The sequence below is a fragment of the Scatophagus argus genome, chromosome 9 (genome assembly GCF_020382885.2).
Source record: "Scatophagus argus isolate fScaArg1 chromosome 9, fScaArg1.pri, whole genome shotgun sequence".
NCBI lineage: Eukaryota > Metazoa > Chordata > Actinopteri > Scatophagidae > Scatophagus > Scatophagus argus.
In genome coordinates, this window is record NC_058501.1 from 14,313,257 (window position 1) to 14,332,580 (window position 19,324).

Consider the following 19,324-nt stretch of genomic DNA (forward strand, 5'->3'; position numbering starts at 1 on the left):
CTAATTATACCCTTTGCCTCCTGCTGTGATTGCATCCCCAAGGAATGAACAGGGAGACATTTTCCCCCTGAGGGCAGCTCTAGCATCTGTCTCTGCCCTGCACCTTAGCCGCCTCCCCAGCACTCTTCCTTGTTTTCTTCTGTTTCTCTGCTCTTAAAGATAACAAGTGAAATGGATAGAAATAGAAAGACAGAGAGGGGGCAGCAGCACTGAGCCAAATGATCAGGGTAGTTTCCATGGCAACCCAAAACTTCCCATGATAGAGTGCCAGCTCAGCAGAAGTGAGTAAGTGCTGCTGCTGGATAATAGCCTCTGTGCAATCCAGGTGCCCTCAAGAAACATAGCTGCAGACAAATCCACAGTTTAAAAAGAAAAAAAAAAAGGAGTCCAATGCACAGCAGCACTTTTTAGGTATCAGTCAGAGGTAAAGCAGGAACAATGTATCATACCAGAGCCATTTCATATCAAAATACTGGTTATTTGATGTATGATAACAAAGCTTTGTTGCTTATTAGGGACAAAACTTGTCCCAGTGCTCATTAGCTGCACCTGCACAGGATGCTGTGACCAAGGAGTTCAATACTGGAAGTGCTCGCTGGGCTCTTTGTCAACAGTCCATCAATTGATTCCATCAGTCCCTGAATTTCAGGAAGAATGAGGTAGGCACCGTGTCTGTGGATCATTTGATGGCTTATCAAAATGATATTCATGTTTTCCCTTGGCTTCCTTTATATATTTATGTATATATGATTTTCGCTCTTCTGCTCGGCTTTACATTTGATTTGTCTTCTCTCTGCCCCTCAACAGCCTCTGGTGTCAGTGTGCTGGTGCTGCCCGTGACGTTGTGCAAGCAGTTTGTTTAAGGTCAGCAAAGCGTTTTCTGAGAATCTTACCTGTGATCTTCATAATGATGCCCTTGCTCTCTAACAAACACGATCACATTATTACAAACACATGCACTCAGTATGAAATTTTAAAATGTTCTTGCAAATTTGAAGAAACTGCACAGTATGCAAATGTATTCTTTGTCCAAACTTGCTTGGAAAAATCAGCTGATTAAAAGGAATAAATTACTTATGCACTGGAAGAACACGATAAGCTGTGACTCCTCATCAGTGCTGCTCCATGCTGATAACTGTTGACTAATAATACCGATGTAGTCACTCCTGTATGCCACAGAGGCATGTCATTAGCTTTTGGATGTGAAATGAAACACATTTTGTCTGAATACCACACTCACTCTAATGCAACTGGCCCGACTGTACACACCCTGAGAAAATGCACACATCAATCCTAGAGGGCATTCAGTCAATATCATGAGATTTAACGGCAAAAAATGGCAATAAATCAATTTATTTTAGAAGACACACATTCACAGTTATAATTTATTTATTCAACTCTATTCATAAACACAACATTTTGGCCAAAGTTCTATAAATAGCCCAGATGGTTCTGTCTTGACATAATATACTTGCACATGCAAAGAACTTTGTCGTTTAACTCGCTGTTGTGTTTATTTCTGCTGCTGTCTTGGTCACCATCGCTATAGAAACAGGGAAAGCCCCACACGTTGCCAAGGGAACCAGAGTGAAAATATGATTCTTTTTTTCCTTTCTTTTTTATTACAAAGTATGAGAGAGCTTTTCTGCGATGCCGCCCTGCACTGATGGCGTATGTGGGCGAACATGTGTATTTCCTGTGGTCCCATGTGGCTGGGGAAGCTCTGATTTAGTTGAGCCTGCAAATTTGCTCAAGACAAATAGGTTCACTTGGCCATGTCCTCGGCCACAGCCTTCCCTATTTTATCCTTTAGGTACGCCAATTTCTGCCAGTCTGACTTCAGGTCCAGCCACTCATAATACGGTACCTGGGGAAAAAAAAAAAAAAAAAAAAAAAAAAAAGGGTGGATGTCAAACATTTATTTTAAGATCCAGAGAGTAAGTACCTTCTCTTAACCGGTCAGTGCTCCTAACGCAATTGTAAAACTTGTTTTATTCTCATATTAACAGACACGCGAAAAATGAGGACACAGTCTGTGTCTCATATACAGAGAGAGAAAGAGAAAGAGAGAGAAAGAGAGATTAGATCAACCTAGATGAGGCAGAGCTGCGGCTAAAGCTCTATTTATACCGCAGACTGCAGCGGGATCCACCTGACTCTCAGCTCTACTTAAGTATTCGGTCTTTTGTTTGCAGCAGCAGTGGTGCTTCTGTTCATCAGTATCATAGCAAACACAACACACCTGAAAATTCCCTTTACAATTGGCTTTAGTGAGGGTTTAAAGACTGAAACTAATCAGAAGAACAAATAGCTCAGTATATCCTATCTGCAGGGATGAAAAAATAACTTGATCACTGTTTAAAGGAGGTTGTCTTTCAAGTGAAGTGCGCGTCTGTCCCTTTCCCTACCTCCACTGTGATTAAGCCAGCCAACTGGAGATGTCGCTTCTTCATGACAAACCGCCCCAGAAGGTCTCTACTCTTTGAGCCAAAGTTTGGAAATTCCCAAGCCAAGAATGCAATCCTAAAAACAGACAGGAAAGGAAGTAACTTTAGACAGCTACAGCAAAGGCAAATAAAAGAAAAAATAGATGCAACATTCAAAGGAAAAAAGCAAAAATAAATCTTTAAACGACCCACACCCACATGATCCTGCTCTATGACTCACCGTCGCGCCCCTGCAGGTAAATCCTCGTTTCCTCCACCACTGGGTAGATGAGGGGCTTTCAGCATTGACAAGTCAATCAGTTTGTTGTCACTGTCCACTACCACCTCACCATCTGGTTGGAAAAGGACATGTCAGTTATTTACTCCAGAAACAGACTGTGTGATATTCAAGGATATGAACATGATCTCAAAGTATACACACACACATACCAATAGTCCATCCATACACGGTGGCAACCCCAGTGCGAAGGGCCTCTGTCCTCCCACCCACCAAACTCTGCAAAGTCTCTTTGAGGCTGCTCTGAAGGGGTGTGAGGGGCAACCGGCTAGCCGGGACAGACAAGGCGCTCTGGGAGGTCAGAGGACCCGAGGAACCCGGATGCTCTAACTGGAGGGAAGCAGCAATGTGAAGGAGCTTCAGCTGCCAGTTTTCTACTTGACCTGGACTGCCCTCTACAGACAGAAAAGATAACAGAAAAAATATGGGTACTCATTAGCATATGTGTTTTTAAAAACAACTTCAAGAATGTTAGTAATTTATGTGATGCTTCATATATGTGAGAAAACAAGGATTAATTTGCCTGTCTAACCAAAAATCTATTGGAGCTTGAATGCCATCTGCTGAGCCAGGAATTTTGACAGTGAACCCTCAGAGACATAAACTTTTGATAGACAATTTTTTTCTTTTAAAGTATCATTATGATACTTACAGAATGTAATGGCTTTAGGATAATGACACCATTGACATTTACATTATTTCCCTATAAACCTTGCTTTTGCTATATAATTCTTAGTCCAAACAAAATAGCACTTGCTCTTTGGCCTAATAGCTCATGTTAACATGAGGATGCCTGTCGACAGTCAAAAGTAAAAGTACTGGCTAATGCGGTCGAGCTGATTCTTTTCAGGTACCTGAACTACTTTCACCAGCCTCTACTAGTTTAGAGGAGCAGATGCTTCATTCCAAGGAGCTCTCGAAATGATCCAAAACAAGAAAGTACAGAAGAATAATGAATGCCCCCGGCTAGATGTCTTACCTGACAGTTTGGTGACATGATTCGGTTGTAAGAGGGGGGTGAGGTAGTGGGGCTTGGCCTGCTGCAGCACACACAGAGACCAAACTGTGTCTGTCTGCATGTGGGGATCCAGGCCTGATAGAGAGTCCTCCAGTGCAGAGTGAACCTTCACACAAAATGGCACAAAGCTTGAATACATATAGGCTAGGAAATTAGAAACAAACATGTACAATCAACAGACGAACTTAAGTACCTTGCTGAAGAAGTCGTCAACTTTGCTGGGCTGGAAGTTTATTCTGGCAAAAGTCATGAGTAGATTAGAAAGCTGAGGCATGTTGTAGTTCTTACTGTTTGCCGTGAAGTGCTGGTGAGACAAAATGTACAGAGAGTTAAACAGTGCGGGCAAAACAATTCAGATTATTTCTTAGTTTGGCATTTGAGATTGAGCGCTTTTCAGAATTAACTGAATTAGAGTTTGGTGCAAAACTGACCTCAGCAAAGGCCTCAAAGAGAGGGTTGTGGAGCCATTTGAGGAAGCCCAGTGATTTAGCGAAGCGTACGACATCGACCGGGCTGAGGTCAGGGATTCTGGGTAACACCTCTGAGGCCAATCGCTGTAATACCTGAGAATGTTGGAAATTCAACTTCCCTAAACAAGAACAAAGACAAAGTTGTTACTACTGGCATTATACAGTATGTTACTGAGCAGGCAGCCCTGTCAGACATCAATTTGTTTACCCAAGAGAATTTCTGGCACTCGTCCAGCCTAGATACTGTAAAGGACTCAAGTTAAACAAATCTTTTTTTTTTTTTTAAAGAGTGATTTGTGTGAAAAGATTTCTGATGAAAAAATAAAAAGAAAAAAGAGAAGGGGGGTCAAAAGTTAATATACTCAAAATATTACCTGTAACTACAACAGACTAGTTATACATAAACATTAAAGCTTAAAATCTCTGTATTAAATCCAACTAAATAAAGTATCCACAGATGCGAGTCACGTCTGTACATCTTCACTGTGCCAGGTTGAAACTTTCCTTAGTTGAAGCTTTCTCTCAACTGGCTTCCACTTCCCTAAACCTTAAAACATCTACCAATACGTGTAAACCAGGTCAAGAAGGTGAGGCAGAAGCAAAAAAACAAAATGACATGAGGTTTCAAAAAGACACGGACGTCTTCGATGTCAGTCTTACTGTATACGTTACAACCATCTGTGCTGTGATTACCGTATGCATAAGCCATGTCCAGTATCAGTGGGGTTGTGAGCTCTGACGACGGCCTCTGGAGGAGGTGGTAGGACAAAGCTCGGAGCAATGGCACCGATCTGCGGCTTTGAGTTGCCAAAAACGCACTGATTTTGCGGATGTCCTCTGCTGTAAAGCCCTCGGCGAGTTCCAACGCCTGCAATAAAGACAGACAGGGGGACTGCACTCTGGTCTGAGGTGTAGAATGTGTTTTGTCCTTTCAACTACCCGATCACATTACAAATTAATTCAAATTAGCTGGTCTAGCTTCTGTGTAGCTTCTGGATAAAGATTTTATCTGAGCCATTAACTCTGTGTCAAAGTGTGATGGATGTTTGTAACTACGATACCTTGTCTTCAAGCCTGTCCATCAAAGTAGGTGACATGCATTCTCCTTTGGATATCAGTGCGCTGACAGTTTTAGCATCAGCGATCTCAGTCCAGCGCAGTTCCAGCTGTTTTAATGCAGCAGTCACTATTTCCACATCCTTCTGCCTTTTCTTACCAGCTCCCCAGTTTACCACCAAGCCCAGCTGCTTGTAGGTCAGCCTACGAACTCGCCACAGGACCTCAGTCTGGACAGAACTAAGGACTGATTCAGTAAAGGGCTCACCCAAAATCCAGAGAGCTCGCAAGAGGGACACTAAAGTGGTGTTCCACACTGAAAACACCTGGAAGAAAAAAAATACAGAGAAATGGGTCATTACTCTTAGCAGGCAAACATAAGGTATTGGAAAAGATGTCAATAATCCACCGTGCCAGTCCACCTGTCTAGATGGTTTCCTTACCCCCTGAGATACAACATCCATCATATCCAGTAGTCTTGAATCCCTCATTATTTCGAGTTCTTTTCCATTAAACTTGCCATGTGTCTTCCGCATCAACAGAGTCCACTTAATCAGGGCATTAGCTGCTTGATTAGCATTTCCTCTATGCTCTGCCCAGGCCAGCAGGATGTCTTCCGGTGCTGCTGCCCGATCCAACAACTCATCCAGTTGGGTGCGTGTAGGACCTTTTGAAATGGTGGCCTCACGGGTAACTGTCTCACTCATTAACCTCTCTGTGGCCCATGGCCATCCCTGAGCCCTCTGCACCTCTGCATGCCCAGTCACAGGTGGAGGCAGGCGTGCAGCAGCAGCAGCAGCAGTTGGAGCCTGGGAGGAGGCCCTGCAGAGCAGGCGGACATATCTGCCCAAGAGACGGCTGGCCATTGGGTTTGACAGACACGACAGCGGCCACTGGAAGGAGAGGCAGTTCAGCCGCTTGTTTTGCTGTCCCACATCCAACCTAAAGAAGAAGTGAGAAGTTTAATACTCAAGGTACAGCACTGTAGTTAATATAATTTGTTACATTCTCAGCAACGAGCTTAATCTTCGTTCAGCTAAGCACAATCCGTGTCAAATATTCGCTGTCATGTTGAGCACGTGCTTAAAATCAAGGTTTTATTAGCCCTTTGTGACAGGCACAGCCCTCGCCTGCTCCAGTGACAACAACAGGGAAGTACTTGTGTAACCCATAACGCAGGTAGTCATCTGAGGTGTACGTTGGCAGGGCAGCCACACCGAGATCAGCTAAATATCTGTTGTTGTAACGGACTGAAACGAAACCTCTTATAATGTAAATGCAATGTTCGCCGGCAACCAGTGTTGATTTTTCTCCCGTCACGTAACTTTAATCCTGACCTTGTCGTGGTGGGAGTCACTCTGAAACGCCGCTGAACGGAAGTATTTCATTTCATCTTCTATTCTCTTTGTAAAGGTACAACGCAGACAGACCTCAAAGCAGTATCAGTTATCATATTCATGCATGGCTTACCAATAATTAATGATAACTTCGGAGAAAGCCGTTCACATGGAGGGATCGGTGCCGTGACAGAGAGTCGCAGAGAAATGACGTAGTAGGACGGTATCACGTTGCCGACGGACGTAGCTGTAGTTCTTCTTCTTCTTCTTCCTCTAACTTTGCAGCAGCGCTTATTGGCGGTTGGCAAAGCAGCTTAAAAGTGGATTACCGCCACCAACTGGACTGCAGTGTGGAAAGAGATTATGGAAAGGAAGGAAAGGGAAAGGAAATTCTCTTAACTGTCACAAATCTACGAATGTCACGGTACACATACCTGCTGTTTTGGAGCCCGCCATCCCCTCCAGCTCCAACCTGTCTATATATATATTATGTAATAATAATAATAATAATTTTCTATCACCTTTCAATCATTTAAAAACAAAACCAACAAATCATCGTACGTAAATTGAAGCCAAGAAACAAAATACAAATAGACAATGACTGGGCAAGCTTGATGTCTACTGGTTTCATTTTCACTAAACTTTTTCTGCCATACTGATTGTGCATATGTCCCAGTGAATATTTTGGCTTCAGGTGCGGTTATTGAAGCTTCCAGGTCTTCATGCTTATTCCTGCAGGTCTTCATGCATGATTTGTCCTAAATTCGAGCCTCCTTTTATGGGTCAAGCATAAGAAATGCTGGACCCTGCATGTCCCGTGATGCAGCACAATTACGTCCTTCTTCTGACCTTTGAAGGATTTATTTTGTGGTGTTCAGAGCATTGACTAATGACACTTAAAAATTTAAAAAGTAACATATGTATTTCTGAGATGTGTATGTGTTACCCCAGATAACATACACACTTAGCCTTTTTTGTGTGAACTAATCCTTTTACTTAGCTACAAAGTGCAGGGAATGTGTGTGTTCAGATATTCCTGTGTATGTCCCTGTGCCTGTCTGTCACTCTGTTGTTACCCCCAACATGTCCTGTATTCTCTCCTTCCTCACCTGTCCCCCCAGTAACGTGTGGGCTAATTAGAGTTGATAAAATCAGGCTTATAACATTAGGCTACTTTGATTACACAACCACTGTCATTCTGCAGGTGGTTACAGCACAATATTGACTCTCTTAAACACAGCTTATCTTACATGAATCTTATTTACCCAGCATGCAACATGCTCTGGGCAGGAACACTTAAGGGACAGGGTGACCTCAGCTCCATTTTTTCTTACTTATGCTCTAATACAGGAGGATATGATGTTAAAGGAATCAAAATAATGTTTGTTTTTTGTATAAAGTCATGCTCCCATGTTGTGGAATTATTTCCTTTACTGTCTAGTATTACGATTAGTGTGTGTGGGTGTGTGTGTGTGTGTGTGTGTGTTCGAATGGGATATTTCTTATAACCAATATTACTGATTCATCATCTTTTATGATAGAGTCACTATATTGAAATTGTATCTACAACAGTGTACCTTTTCTGACCTCTGTGTAATGGTCTTTTGTCCGTGATTCTTGGTATGTTGTGAGCACAGTGACAGGACTGCTGACTCATATCTCATGTAATGACCCTCACCAGGTCACTGAACAATTGTGTTCTTGAACCACTTTGGTTATTATTCTTAATAATAAACTTACACGACTTATGAATTACAAACATGAACGGTTGTATGAAAGCTCAGTCAAACAAATCTCAAAATCTTGAAGTAGAACCCTGTCATCCTATATTACAGTCTATAATACAGTCTTTTAATATACAGACACACCATAAACTAATACAATCATGTTCAAATTTCATCTGTAATTTCATCAGTTTGTGATTAAAAGTTTGTGATCAGTAATGTTAACTGACTGGAATAAAGTAGAAAGTGCCGAGACAATTAATTTGAGGGTTATTAGGGCTACCTACTTAAGTCAGTTACTAAGATAAAATATAAGCAGAGAATAGACCAGTATCATACTGTTTTGAAACTTTCAAAGTTCCTTCCCTGTTTTTCTCCCCTGCTAAAGCTATGGGGTGTGGATCAAGTTCTCCTATTTGAGGGAAGACTCAACTCCTTAGCATCTCAGTAGTAACACAGATTCTGTTTTTTGAGAGTTATGGGCATGGACACAAGAGCTACAGGCATCACACCCGCGGAGAGGAGTGTTTCAAACACATGCACTAAGGTAGAAGTAGCAGACAAAGGAAGACGTGTGGTTATCAGAGTTAACATATAGTCAGTCAGTGCACTTAGCCTGCAGCAGGTAGATAAACAACCACAGTGGCCATACTGCCATCAGTAACTTTCCTCCTCTGTTACAGCACTGCTAATGATCTGGGACTGGCATCAGGTGTGACTGCTGATTAACACCAGCTGCATGCAGTTTTCTCCTTGTCGTCTTATCCCTTTGTATTTGGCTGTGTGGTGCTACAGGTTATTAATGTTTGACCTCCTGTCTCTGCTGTCAGGTTGTGGATTGTGCAGTCTTAAGTTTGAGTTCTACTCTCCTCTTGTGATTCTAAGTTAATGTAAGGGCAGTTAATTCCATAGAATTATTTCATGGCCAATAGTACGTTGCTGTATTGTAAAGCATTTGGTGTGAACCGATGCAGTGCAATGTCAGGCAAGACTGGAAGGAATGACATTGGTCTGTTTTAACCTTCAGTGTTCTTCTGCTCTTTACTCCTATCGGTTGAGGGGCGATAAGAGATACGAGAGAAACACTAGCCTACGCATTGCTTATGATATGAGTGTATTAGTCTGTTCTGTGTGTGCTCTGGCTAGGGGTGACATTGTTGCTACCTGAGATTCTACTTTACGTAGGTAATGACATCAAAAGAACGTGTTTAAACATGTATGCGTGTTTGTGCGCATGTGCATATGAAAAGGGGAGTTGTCATATATAAAAGTCTTTTCCAGACAATTTGTGCTGTTTCTGACCAGTGCGTATGAGTGTGTGAGTGAGGGAAAAACTGGGTGTGTGTTTGGGATTGGACCCAATCTGACAGCCAAAATTTCGGGGTCGAAGAAGGAGCGAGTGGTCTGGACCTCCATTGATTTAGGAGAGCAGTCCCCTATCACATCTGCAACCATGAATAAACAGGTAGGAGATTCAGCAGATTAGCTGCTGGCTACTTCAAAAAAAAAAAAAAAAAAAAAAAAAAAAAAAAAATCACATAATGAAATTAACCAGATTCAATAAAAATTGACAGCCTTACTTTTACTCCTTGAAGGGTATTTTCACTTCTGATTTCTCACCCCTATATTGTGTATATATTGGCTAAAATGGAAAATAATATTCAGAATTATGTTTTCATTAGTGTATAAGTACCTGAAAATAAGATGAATAGAATGAACCTTTTATATATCTAAAGAGTGGGTCCTCTTCCTCCTTTCTTTTTCCTTTCTCCTTCCCTTATGTTGCAGCTCAGAATGGACGACAGTTGCTCTTGAGGCAGCTTTTTCCATTTTTCACATTTTTCATGCCTTACCATACCCACCTTATACAGAGGTATCAGTTGGTTGTAATCTGCAACTTCACCACTAGATGTCACTAAGTCCCGTATACTGCACCTTTAAGTGTCTGGTAACTTCGAAGTCTGGTTGGACTGCGGCTGGAAGTGATCACCGCCTTTTTCAGATCTGAATCTTGTCTCTAGCTGAGATAAATGTATGCATATGAATATTTTGCTAACTGCTTTTGTATTTTGTCTGTATTCAGGAAACTTACGACATGTTTGAGATGGATGGAGACATGGACAAGAAGAAGAAAAAGAAGCTGAAGAAGAAGGAAAAATTGGAAGGCATGAAGAGAGAAATGGATATAGTGAGCAAACAGTGTTATTTGGCAAAGAATATTAGAATAGATAGAGACAGCTCTAGTGACTAATGAGATATGTAGTGTGTGTCAGGCCTTTAAATTCACTGATCAATTACACTTTAGTGCTGCAAAAATCTACCTGTGATTTACAGGTGATATCTGCGCAGTAGTGAGAATATGTAACAATAATTAATTAATGAGAAGAAGTAATGAACCCAGACTTTTATTCCAGCTGCTGTGCACTTGTCGTTTAACCACCAAGTTACAAACAACCAGCTATGTTTATGTGAGCTTTATTCATTCTTATCTGCTCATTTGGGTTGCTCTAAAGCAGTGCTGTGATCTGTCTCCTCCTGCAGGACGACCATGAGATTACACTTGAAGAATTAGAAACGAGATACAACACCAGCATTACCAAAGTAAGACACTTCTTCCATAATGATTTTCTATCTTCCTTTAATATCATTGGTTTTGTTAATGTTTTGTGATCCCCCCCCCCCCCCCCCCCACACACACACACATATTTCTTATGCATTTATTTTATTTCTTTGTTTATTTTTCCATTCAACCATATCCAACATCTCCTGTTTTCTCTCTGTATGGGTTCTTCAGGTTCTAAAACAGTGATGTTTCCAAGCTCCCTGTTCCCCTCAGCCCTACTCACTTATGTCTGTTCTTCATTCACAGGGTTTGACCTCCACCTTTGCCAGTCAAATCTTGGAGAGAGATGGTCCCAATGAACTGAAGCCTCCTAAAGGAACTCCAGAGTATGTGAAATTTGCAAGGCAGCTTGCTGGAGGGCTGCAGTGTCTGATGTGGGTGGCAGCCGTCATCTGCTTCATCGCCTTTGGAATTGAACTTGCAAGAGGGAACCTGACCAGCTTTGACGATGTGACTTTCCATTTAGAGCCTTTCTCTTGTATTTCACAGAGACAGAATGTTTTTATGGTTACATCTTTTTTTTCTCGCTCCAGCTGTACTTGGCCATCACACTAATTGCTGTCGTTGTTGTGACTGGCTGCTTTGGTTACTACCAAGAATTCAAGAGTACCAACATCATTGCCAGCTTCAAGAATCTGGTGCCACAGGTGAGATGCACATAACAATGCGATATTAAATTCATCATTATATCTCTTTTCTTTTTTATTTTCTATCACTCTTTTTACCTCCTCTCACTCCTTGTCTTTCATGTGTGCATCTCCTTTGCTCTTTACTATCCTTACCCGCAATCTTCAAACATAGCAAGCCATTGTGATCCGAGATGGCCAGAAAAACCAGATCAATGCCTGTGATTTGGTGGTTGGGGATCTGGTCGAGATAAAAGGAGGAGACAGAGTCCCTGCTGACATTCGTGTCATCACTGGTCAGGGTTGCAAGGTAGATCACACACATACAGTACTTCTGTAAATGCGTATGTGTAGGGACATACAGTACATAAAGACAGATATGGTATATTGCCTGCTAATACTATTAAAACATGGCATGAAGCAAAATTAAGCTCAGATCTTGAAATTTCTTCAATTTTTTTTCTTTAAATCCCACATAAAATCTGTATTTCTCCAGGCACACCAGCATACAAGGTCAAAATCTCCACATTTGTCAACTGAAATACCGTTTTCAGCTCCTCAAACTGTCATCTTTTAATTATGCCACCCTCAGTAGGCCAGTCAAATAGTATTTGCGTAGTGAGGTTTACTAGTTAGTATAATGTTTTAAATACCCAGAAGACAGTTGAAGACTGAATCATTCCTTTAAAATGTGTCATATTTGAGGGGCAGGTGTAGCCCAATCCATAATCAGACATTGCCCCGGCTTATCCCATCTTATCACGTGGACATGTAATGTAATATAATTTTGTAAAAATACTTTGTGTACAAGGTGGACAACTCGTCCCTGACGGGGGAGTCTGAACCGCAAACCAGAAGCCCAGAATGCACTCATGAAAATCCCCTGGAGACCAGAAATATTGCATTCTTTTCTACAACCTGTCTGGAAGGTAATGTGAACAGTACATGCAGTATGTCTGTCTGTCTATAGATAGATAGATGGATAGACAGATAGAACAGCACATGATCTATTTCATCATTTATCTGTATAAATTTTAACCACGGCAGTAACTTTCCTCACCTCCTCAGGTGTTGCTACTGGTGTGATCATTAACACGGGCGATCGAACCATCATTGGACGGATTGCAAGCTTGGCAAGTGGTGTTGGCAATGAGAAGACACCCATTGCCATCGAAATTGAACATTTTGTCGACATCATTGCTGGTCTTGCAATCTTTTTCGGGTTTACCTTCTTTGTGGTTGCCATGTTCATCGGATATGCCTTCCTGGAAGCCATGATCTTCTTCATGGCTATCGTGGTGGCTTATGTGCCAGAGGGACTGCTTGCTACAGTTACCGTGAGTGACTACAACAAGTGTGAATTTCTATAATACCAGTGTTCATGGTGTCATAGTTTCCATTGTGTCAGAACTGTAATTTGAGAACTTTTTTTTTGATGATTGCCTCAATGCAAAATCATATGCTGTGTGTTAGTAAATAGTATGCAAAATCAGTGTGTGTGATTTAGTTCATCACATGGGCTGTGGGCCGGAGAGATGTGACACTGCTCTGTAGTAACCTCACTCTGTCAACAGGTATGTCTGTCCCTGACAGCTAAACGACTTGCAAGGAAAAACTGTGTTGTGAAGAACCTGGAGGCTGTGGAGACATTAGGTTAGTATGCCTGAGCACCAGACACATCTTGTTCATGGCAGTTTTGTGGAGTTCAAGGATAGTGAGTTATATTATATTGGAAATTTGAAAGTTATCGGTTAGTGGCTGTCCAAGTATTTAAAGGGATAGTTCACCTCAAAAACAAGCACATATTTTTCCTCTTTCATCCGTCTAGATTCTTTTGGTGTGAGTTGTCGAGTTTTGGAGATATTTGCTATAGAGGTGTGAGCTTTTTCTTGTAATACATTTGAAAACTCAACAGCAGTGTCACTTTCCAGAAATCTTGACCCAGTTACTCAAAATAATCCACAGACCTTGTTGTGAGCAGGAACTATTTTCTTTCTACAATTCTGATTTTGAGGTGAACTGTCCCTTTAAAGTTGCAACTTTAGTGTTATAATCCTTGCTATGTCTTTTTTTTTGGAGTTATTAAATAAAGTTTTAACCCCTTCGTTAGCTGTGCCATTCAAGGAAAGTTTTTGGATTTCATATGCTCACATCCTTAATTACAACTCCAGCCTGCATGCAACATTATGACACAATTTTAAGATTTGACTTGAGACGTTTGGTCTTTACTGTGTGTATGTGTGTTTAGGCTCCACTTCAGTGATCTGTTCTGATAAAACGGGTACCCTGACTCAGAACAGGATGACTGTAGCTCATCTTTGGTTTGACAACCAGATCCACGCTGCTGACACTACTGAAGATCAGTCAGGTAAACACATGGATAAAAGACAGTTCAGCATTTGCTCTTGAAATCTATCAGTGCTGTAGCAGTGAGCAATGTTACATAAATATAGACTATAATAAGCTAACTTGTGGGTTCAACTGTTAGGGGTGTTATTAAGTTTGAATTTGAGTAATCTTACAATAATCATTTGATTGTGTGGTCTTCAGGCCAGAGTTTTGATCAGTCATCAGAAACATGGCGTTCACTGGCGAGAGTGGCTTCCCTGTGTAACAGAGCCACGTTCAGACCTGATCAGGAAGGTGTACCTATTCCTAAGGTACAAGTTTATTGTTTTAAAACATTTGTAACATTCAATCTAATTTTTTTAGTTATACCTAAAATTGTGTTATTTCCCTTCTTTAAAAAAAAAAAAAAAAACTATTACCTTTTTATAATTGTACTTTGTATCTAACTTTTACCATCTCACACAGAGGATCGTGGTGGGAGATGCATCAGAGACAGCACTGCTAAAGTTTACTGAGCTCACTATAGGGAACATCATGGAATACCGTAATCGCTTCAAGAAAGTGGTGGAGGTGCCTTTCAACTCCACCAATAAGTTTCAGGTGAGAGCTGGAAGTCTTGCTGCTGCTTTATATCATCCTTGTTCAGTTACTGCTCTGTAAACCTGAAGAAGGACGCAAGAAAGATTTTTTTTCTCTTGATTCTGGCTAAGATACTGTGATACTACTGGAGAGTAACCCTGTGATTCATGGATGAACATCCAGTTTTACTCAGCCTCTGTCAACTATCCATCTCTCTCTCTCTCTCTAGCTGTCAATCCATGAACTGGAGGATCCTCTGGACCTTCGCTACCTATTGGTGATGAAGGGAGCACCAGAACGTATCTTAGAGCGCTGCTCCACCATTTTGATAAAAGGCCAGGAGTTGCCTCTGGATGAGCAGTGGAAAGAAGCCTTTCAGACAGCTTATATGGACCTTGGAGGACTGGGAGAGAGAGTACTTGGTTAGAGGACACTTCTCATGACCTTTTGTGACCTAATAATGTTGCTTGCTATATTTAAAATAGTTTTCCCCCTGTGTGTGTGTGTTTTTTTAAATCTGCCTGTCCTTTTTTCTCCTCCCAGGTTTCTGTCATATCTATCTGAATGAGAGGGAGTTTCCTCGTGGTTATCAATTTGACACCGATGAGATGAATTTCACCACATCAGGATTGTGCTTTGCTGGTCTCATCTCAATGATTGACCCCCCAAGAGCCACTGTGCCCGATGCAGTGATGAAATGTCGTACTGCTGGTATCAGGGTGCGTTCACATTACATATACACATTAACATGAATACTGAACACAATCTCAATGTCAAATTTCTTTTGTGTTTTTTACTTTGTGAGTTTGCTTTCCTGTCTCATAACTTTCCTTTGTATCTTGCAATTTCAGGTTATCATGGTGACTGGTGACCATCCAATCACTGCAAAGGCAATAGCAGCTAATGTTGGTATCATTTCAGAGGGTAGTGAAACAGTGGAAGATATTGCCCAGAGGAAACGCATACCTGTCGAACAAGTCAACAAGAGGTTCAGTATTCCTCAAATAATGAACAGAGCCTTTATTTACCTCAACTGCAGAAGATACCAGGCCTTTATAGGCTTGAATTAGAATCAGGCTTTTATTTCTAATAGCTCTTTTTGATGATTGGTCATACTTTAGTATGAGGCCTCATTTTAATGCACTCCTGTTGATACACTCACAGTGACTAATAAAAAAAAGCAGATAATGGCACTTTAGAAAAGTAAGCCAGAACAACAAAGGATTGAAAATAGCATGATTATATTTCAGAATTTATTGAAGTAATAATGATAATGTACATTATGCTGAGTTGGAATTCAGATGACAACCAATGGGAGTTTATTCACTATTGTTTTTTCTGCCATCATTTTGGGCCAGCCACTAGGCTATTAGTTCTTATTAACCACGCCTGCGGACATAATTATTAGAGGTCTTTTTCCAGTTTCCAGTCACTGCAGTGTAATGTTTATTCATGCAACTGTTGTGTCTGAACGCATGCATGGGTCCATGTCTGTTTACTGCATGTAACCATGTTTGCCACTGTGTTGTTGTGCACAGAGATGCCCGTGCCTGTGTGATCAGTGGTGGTCAGCTGAAGGAGATGAGCAGTGAAGAATTAGATGAAGCACTACGAAACCATCCTGAGATGGTGTTTGCAAGAACATCCCCTCAGCAGAAACTGATCATCGTGGAGAGTTGTCAGCGTCTGGTAATTATATACAGACACAAACATACACACATGCTTAATACTTTTAATAATTCCACGACTGAGTGATTTATTTGATCATTTAAAAATAATATGAATCAAAAACAAGTTTCCCATTCATGTCATTTAAAAAGTATAGACAAATATATCTTATTTCAATATGCTCCCCCTGAGAGGATTGTGAATGAAGACTCGCCAGGAGAGGAGATTGGTTTGCATATATTCATATCTAGTGTGTATGATCAGACTACATTTTTCAGATCCGTCATGTTTCCCTCTCTTAATCCCCCACAGGGCTCCATTGTCGCTGTAACAGGTGATGGTGTGAATGACTCTCCAGCTCTTAAGAAGGCTGATATTGGTGTGGCCATGGGGATTGCTGGGTCTGATGCTGCCAAGAACGCTGCAGACATGATCCTGCTGGACGACAACTTTGCTTCTATTGTCACTGGAGTGGAGCAGGGTGAGACTTTGTGTGTGTTGTGACAAAACAATCTTAAGTCAAGGTCCACCGTCCCGGTATCTTTGTTCAAGTGATAGCTGGTATGAGGGGAGGTCATAACCCATCCCTTTGTTCAAGGATATATCAGGTCTCACTACACTACATCTCTCTTATTTAAAATAGAACCAGTGAATCCGTAGTAAAACATAGATGAATAGTGTGTGTGTCTTTGTGTCTGTAGGCCGTCTTATCTTTGACAACCTGAAGAAGTCTATCGCCTACACACTAACCAAAAACATTCCTGAGTTGACTCCATATCTGATCTACATCACCGTCAGTGTGCCTCTTCCTCTGGGCTGCATCACTATCCTCTTCATTGAACTGGCCACCGACATTGTGAGTGATAACATTAGTATTTTTTCTACAAGAAAGAAAAATGACTTAGATATGGTCATTACTCTGGATGTTAATTTCCATCAAATATGGTAATTACATCTGACGTTTTCCTTTCTTTGTACCATGACACGCACTTTCCTTCGAATCATCACATCTGCTGTACAGTGATATACTTCTACATACATTTGTTTATTCCTGTCTCTGCTGTAGTTCCCCTCCGTCTCTCTGGCTTATGAGAAAGCAGAGAGTGACATCATGCACCTGAAGCCCAGGAACCCTCGTCGTGATCGTCTGGTAAACGAAGCCCTGGCTGTGTACTCATATTTCCAGATAGGTGAGACAAATCATGCATACTGTAAACTACTATTGTATTAACATTACATGGAACTGCATACTCCCTTAACACAAACACAAAATAGAGAAACATATACAGTAAGATACCTGAATCAATCTCTATTACCATGGAAACATGTATAGTCTCATAGCAGACTACACACAGCTTTTCCAAAGTTGCACCCAAAGCAGAGAGGAAAACATAACTATTTATCAACTGTTAAAAATGTGTTTCTATTTCTTCCTTCTCTCTTTTAGGAGCCATCCAGTCTTTTGCAGGTTTTACAGATTATTTCACAGCCATGGCTCAGGAGGGCTGGTTTCCACTCTTGTGTGTTGGCCTGCGTTCTCAGTGGGAGGATGTTCACCTTCAAGACTTACAGGACAGCTATGGACAAGAATGGGTTAGTATATACATGAGATCCTACCTTTAGGCCCTTTTCAAATTTTGGACACAAAAATGTCTAATTTTGAAGGGAATGGTTGTATAAATACCATAAATAGCTTCTCCCTTGTGTTCTCTCTCTTGCTTACAGACCTTCAGTCAGAGGTTGTACCAGGAGTATACGTGCTACACTGTATTTTTTGTCAGTATAGAGATCTGCCAGATCTCAGATGTGCTGATCAGGAAAACTCGACGTCTCTCCTTGTTCCAGCAAGGCGTCTTCAGGTCAGTAATGACCCATCACTGACATGATGCTGCATTCATTTATACACAGAATGGAAAGAACAAGAAAACCTCCCATTACTACAAATTAAGTGTGTTCATACATTATTCCAAAATGGCTATGCCTTTGACCTAAATATGCATAACCTAGCTGTTTTTGGAGTTTGTGATTAAGGTGAAACCGATACTACAAATACTGTAGTTCTCGGGAGCCACACCAAGTGCTTTAGATACCTTATATTGTAATTTATCATGTCTGGAAATTGCAATTCTCTTATATTTGTATAAAATTCTAAATTTAATCTCATACATTGATTAATTTGTTATATTTATGTTTTTGTTCAACCCATTTCATATGGAAGCAATTAAATCTAAATTAAATTGTTTGTTTGGTTATTTGTGTGTTTGTGTGCAGGAACCGTGTCCTGATTTCTGCCATAGTCTTCCAGCTTTGTCTGGGTAATCTGCTTTGTTATTGCCCTGGGATGCCCAATATCTTCAATTTCATGCCTATCAGGTAACGGCACATAGAGCGCACACAGTCATGATGCGAAGTCTAAGCTCAGATTGGATTAGAAGGAAAAAGTGTCTATGTTGCGAACTGTGAGAATGCACATTTTAAATAAAGCATCATGAATATGAAACCCACAGGTAGAAAGTTATTTTTCTACTACGATGCTTGCTTTCTGTATATTTAAGATGAAAAGGGCAGTTGCTGGTGATCTAATGTTGCATGTACAATGTGTTTTCTCTCCAGAGTCCAGTGGTGGTTTGTTCCTCTTCCATATGGTATTTTAATCTTTGTCTATGATGAGATCAGGAAGTTAGGAGTCAGAAGACATCCAGGAAGTAAGATTCTTTATCATTCTTTCTAACCACAAACCAAACCCTTTACATCGCTGCACATATTCAGCATTCGTTCATCTCTGACTTATAATCTTTCAGGTTGGTGGGATCAGGAATTATACTACTGAGACCAGAGAAGCTCTTTCATCCATCTATCTGTCCATATCCATGAAAGCACACACAAAGAACACAATGCTGCAAACCCAGACGACATACTCAGTTCATGATTCATCTATATTACTTTGTGATCTATGTATTTATAGCTTAACTTGTCTTTTAATGTCAAGAGTCTGCCTAAATCTTTTTAACAAGAGGTAATTATCAAACATTATCAATTAACAATTCAAAATAATTCATTGTGTTGCATAGCTTTGACTGTGGCTTCATTGTATTTGTACTAATAAAGGATTTTAAGACCATCGATGAACTCCAATCGATAACAAAAGTA

The 19,324-nt window shown here is 40.8% G+C and overlaps 2 protein-coding genes across 3 annotated transcripts; one reads left to right on the forward strand and one right to left on the reverse strand.

The window, feature by feature from the left end:
* Window positions 1-1,337: 1,337 nt before the first annotated feature.
* tbrg4 (transforming growth factor beta regulator 4) lies at window positions 1,338-6,894 on the reverse strand. The gene is made up of 11 exons (XM_046399941.1): window positions 6,739-6,894; window positions 5,712-6,210; window positions 5,274-5,594; window positions 4,906-5,080; window positions 4,174-4,331; window positions 3,936-4,046; window positions 3,704-3,848; window positions 2,877-3,119; window positions 2,668-2,779; window positions 2,409-2,523; window positions 1,338-1,867 (listed from the first exon to the last, which is right to left on the reverse strand). Exons 2-11 carry the CDS (start codon window positions 6,132-6,134, stop codon window positions 1,766-1,768), a joined length of 1,905 nt encoding a protein of 634 aa, XP_046255897.1. The 5' UTR covers window positions 6,135-6,210; window positions 6,739-6,894; the 3' UTR covers window positions 1,338-1,765.
* LOC124064977 (potassium-transporting ATPase alpha chain 1) lies at window positions 6,134-19,295 on the forward strand. 2 transcript variants are annotated; one of them, XM_046399938.1, is made up of 24 exons: window positions 6,134-6,242; window positions 10,413-10,517; window positions 10,871-10,930; window positions 11,199-11,402; window positions 11,486-11,599; window positions 11,754-11,888; window positions 12,390-12,507; window positions 12,647-12,915; window positions 13,153-13,231; window positions 13,827-13,946; window positions 14,129-14,238; window positions 14,393-14,527; window positions 14,736-14,928; window positions 15,050-15,225; window positions 15,358-15,494; window positions 16,045-16,195; window positions 16,487-16,655; window positions 16,876-17,030; window positions 17,241-17,364; window positions 17,622-17,767; window positions 17,900-18,033; window positions 18,446-18,547; window positions 18,788-18,879; window positions 18,976-19,295. In XM_046399938.1, exons 2-24 carry the CDS (start codon window positions 10,425-10,427, stop codon window positions 19,002-19,004), a joined length of 3,045 nt encoding a protein of 1,014 aa, XP_046255894.1. In that variant the 5' UTR covers window positions 6,134-6,242; window positions 10,413-10,424; the 3' UTR covers window positions 19,005-19,295. The 2 variants fall into 2 exon arrangements, with proteins under 2 accessions (XP_046255894.1, XP_046255893.1); XM_046399937.1 differs by lacking the exon at window positions 6,134-6,242 and adding an exon at window positions 9,221-9,794.
* Window positions 19,296-19,324: the final 29 nt, after the last annotated feature.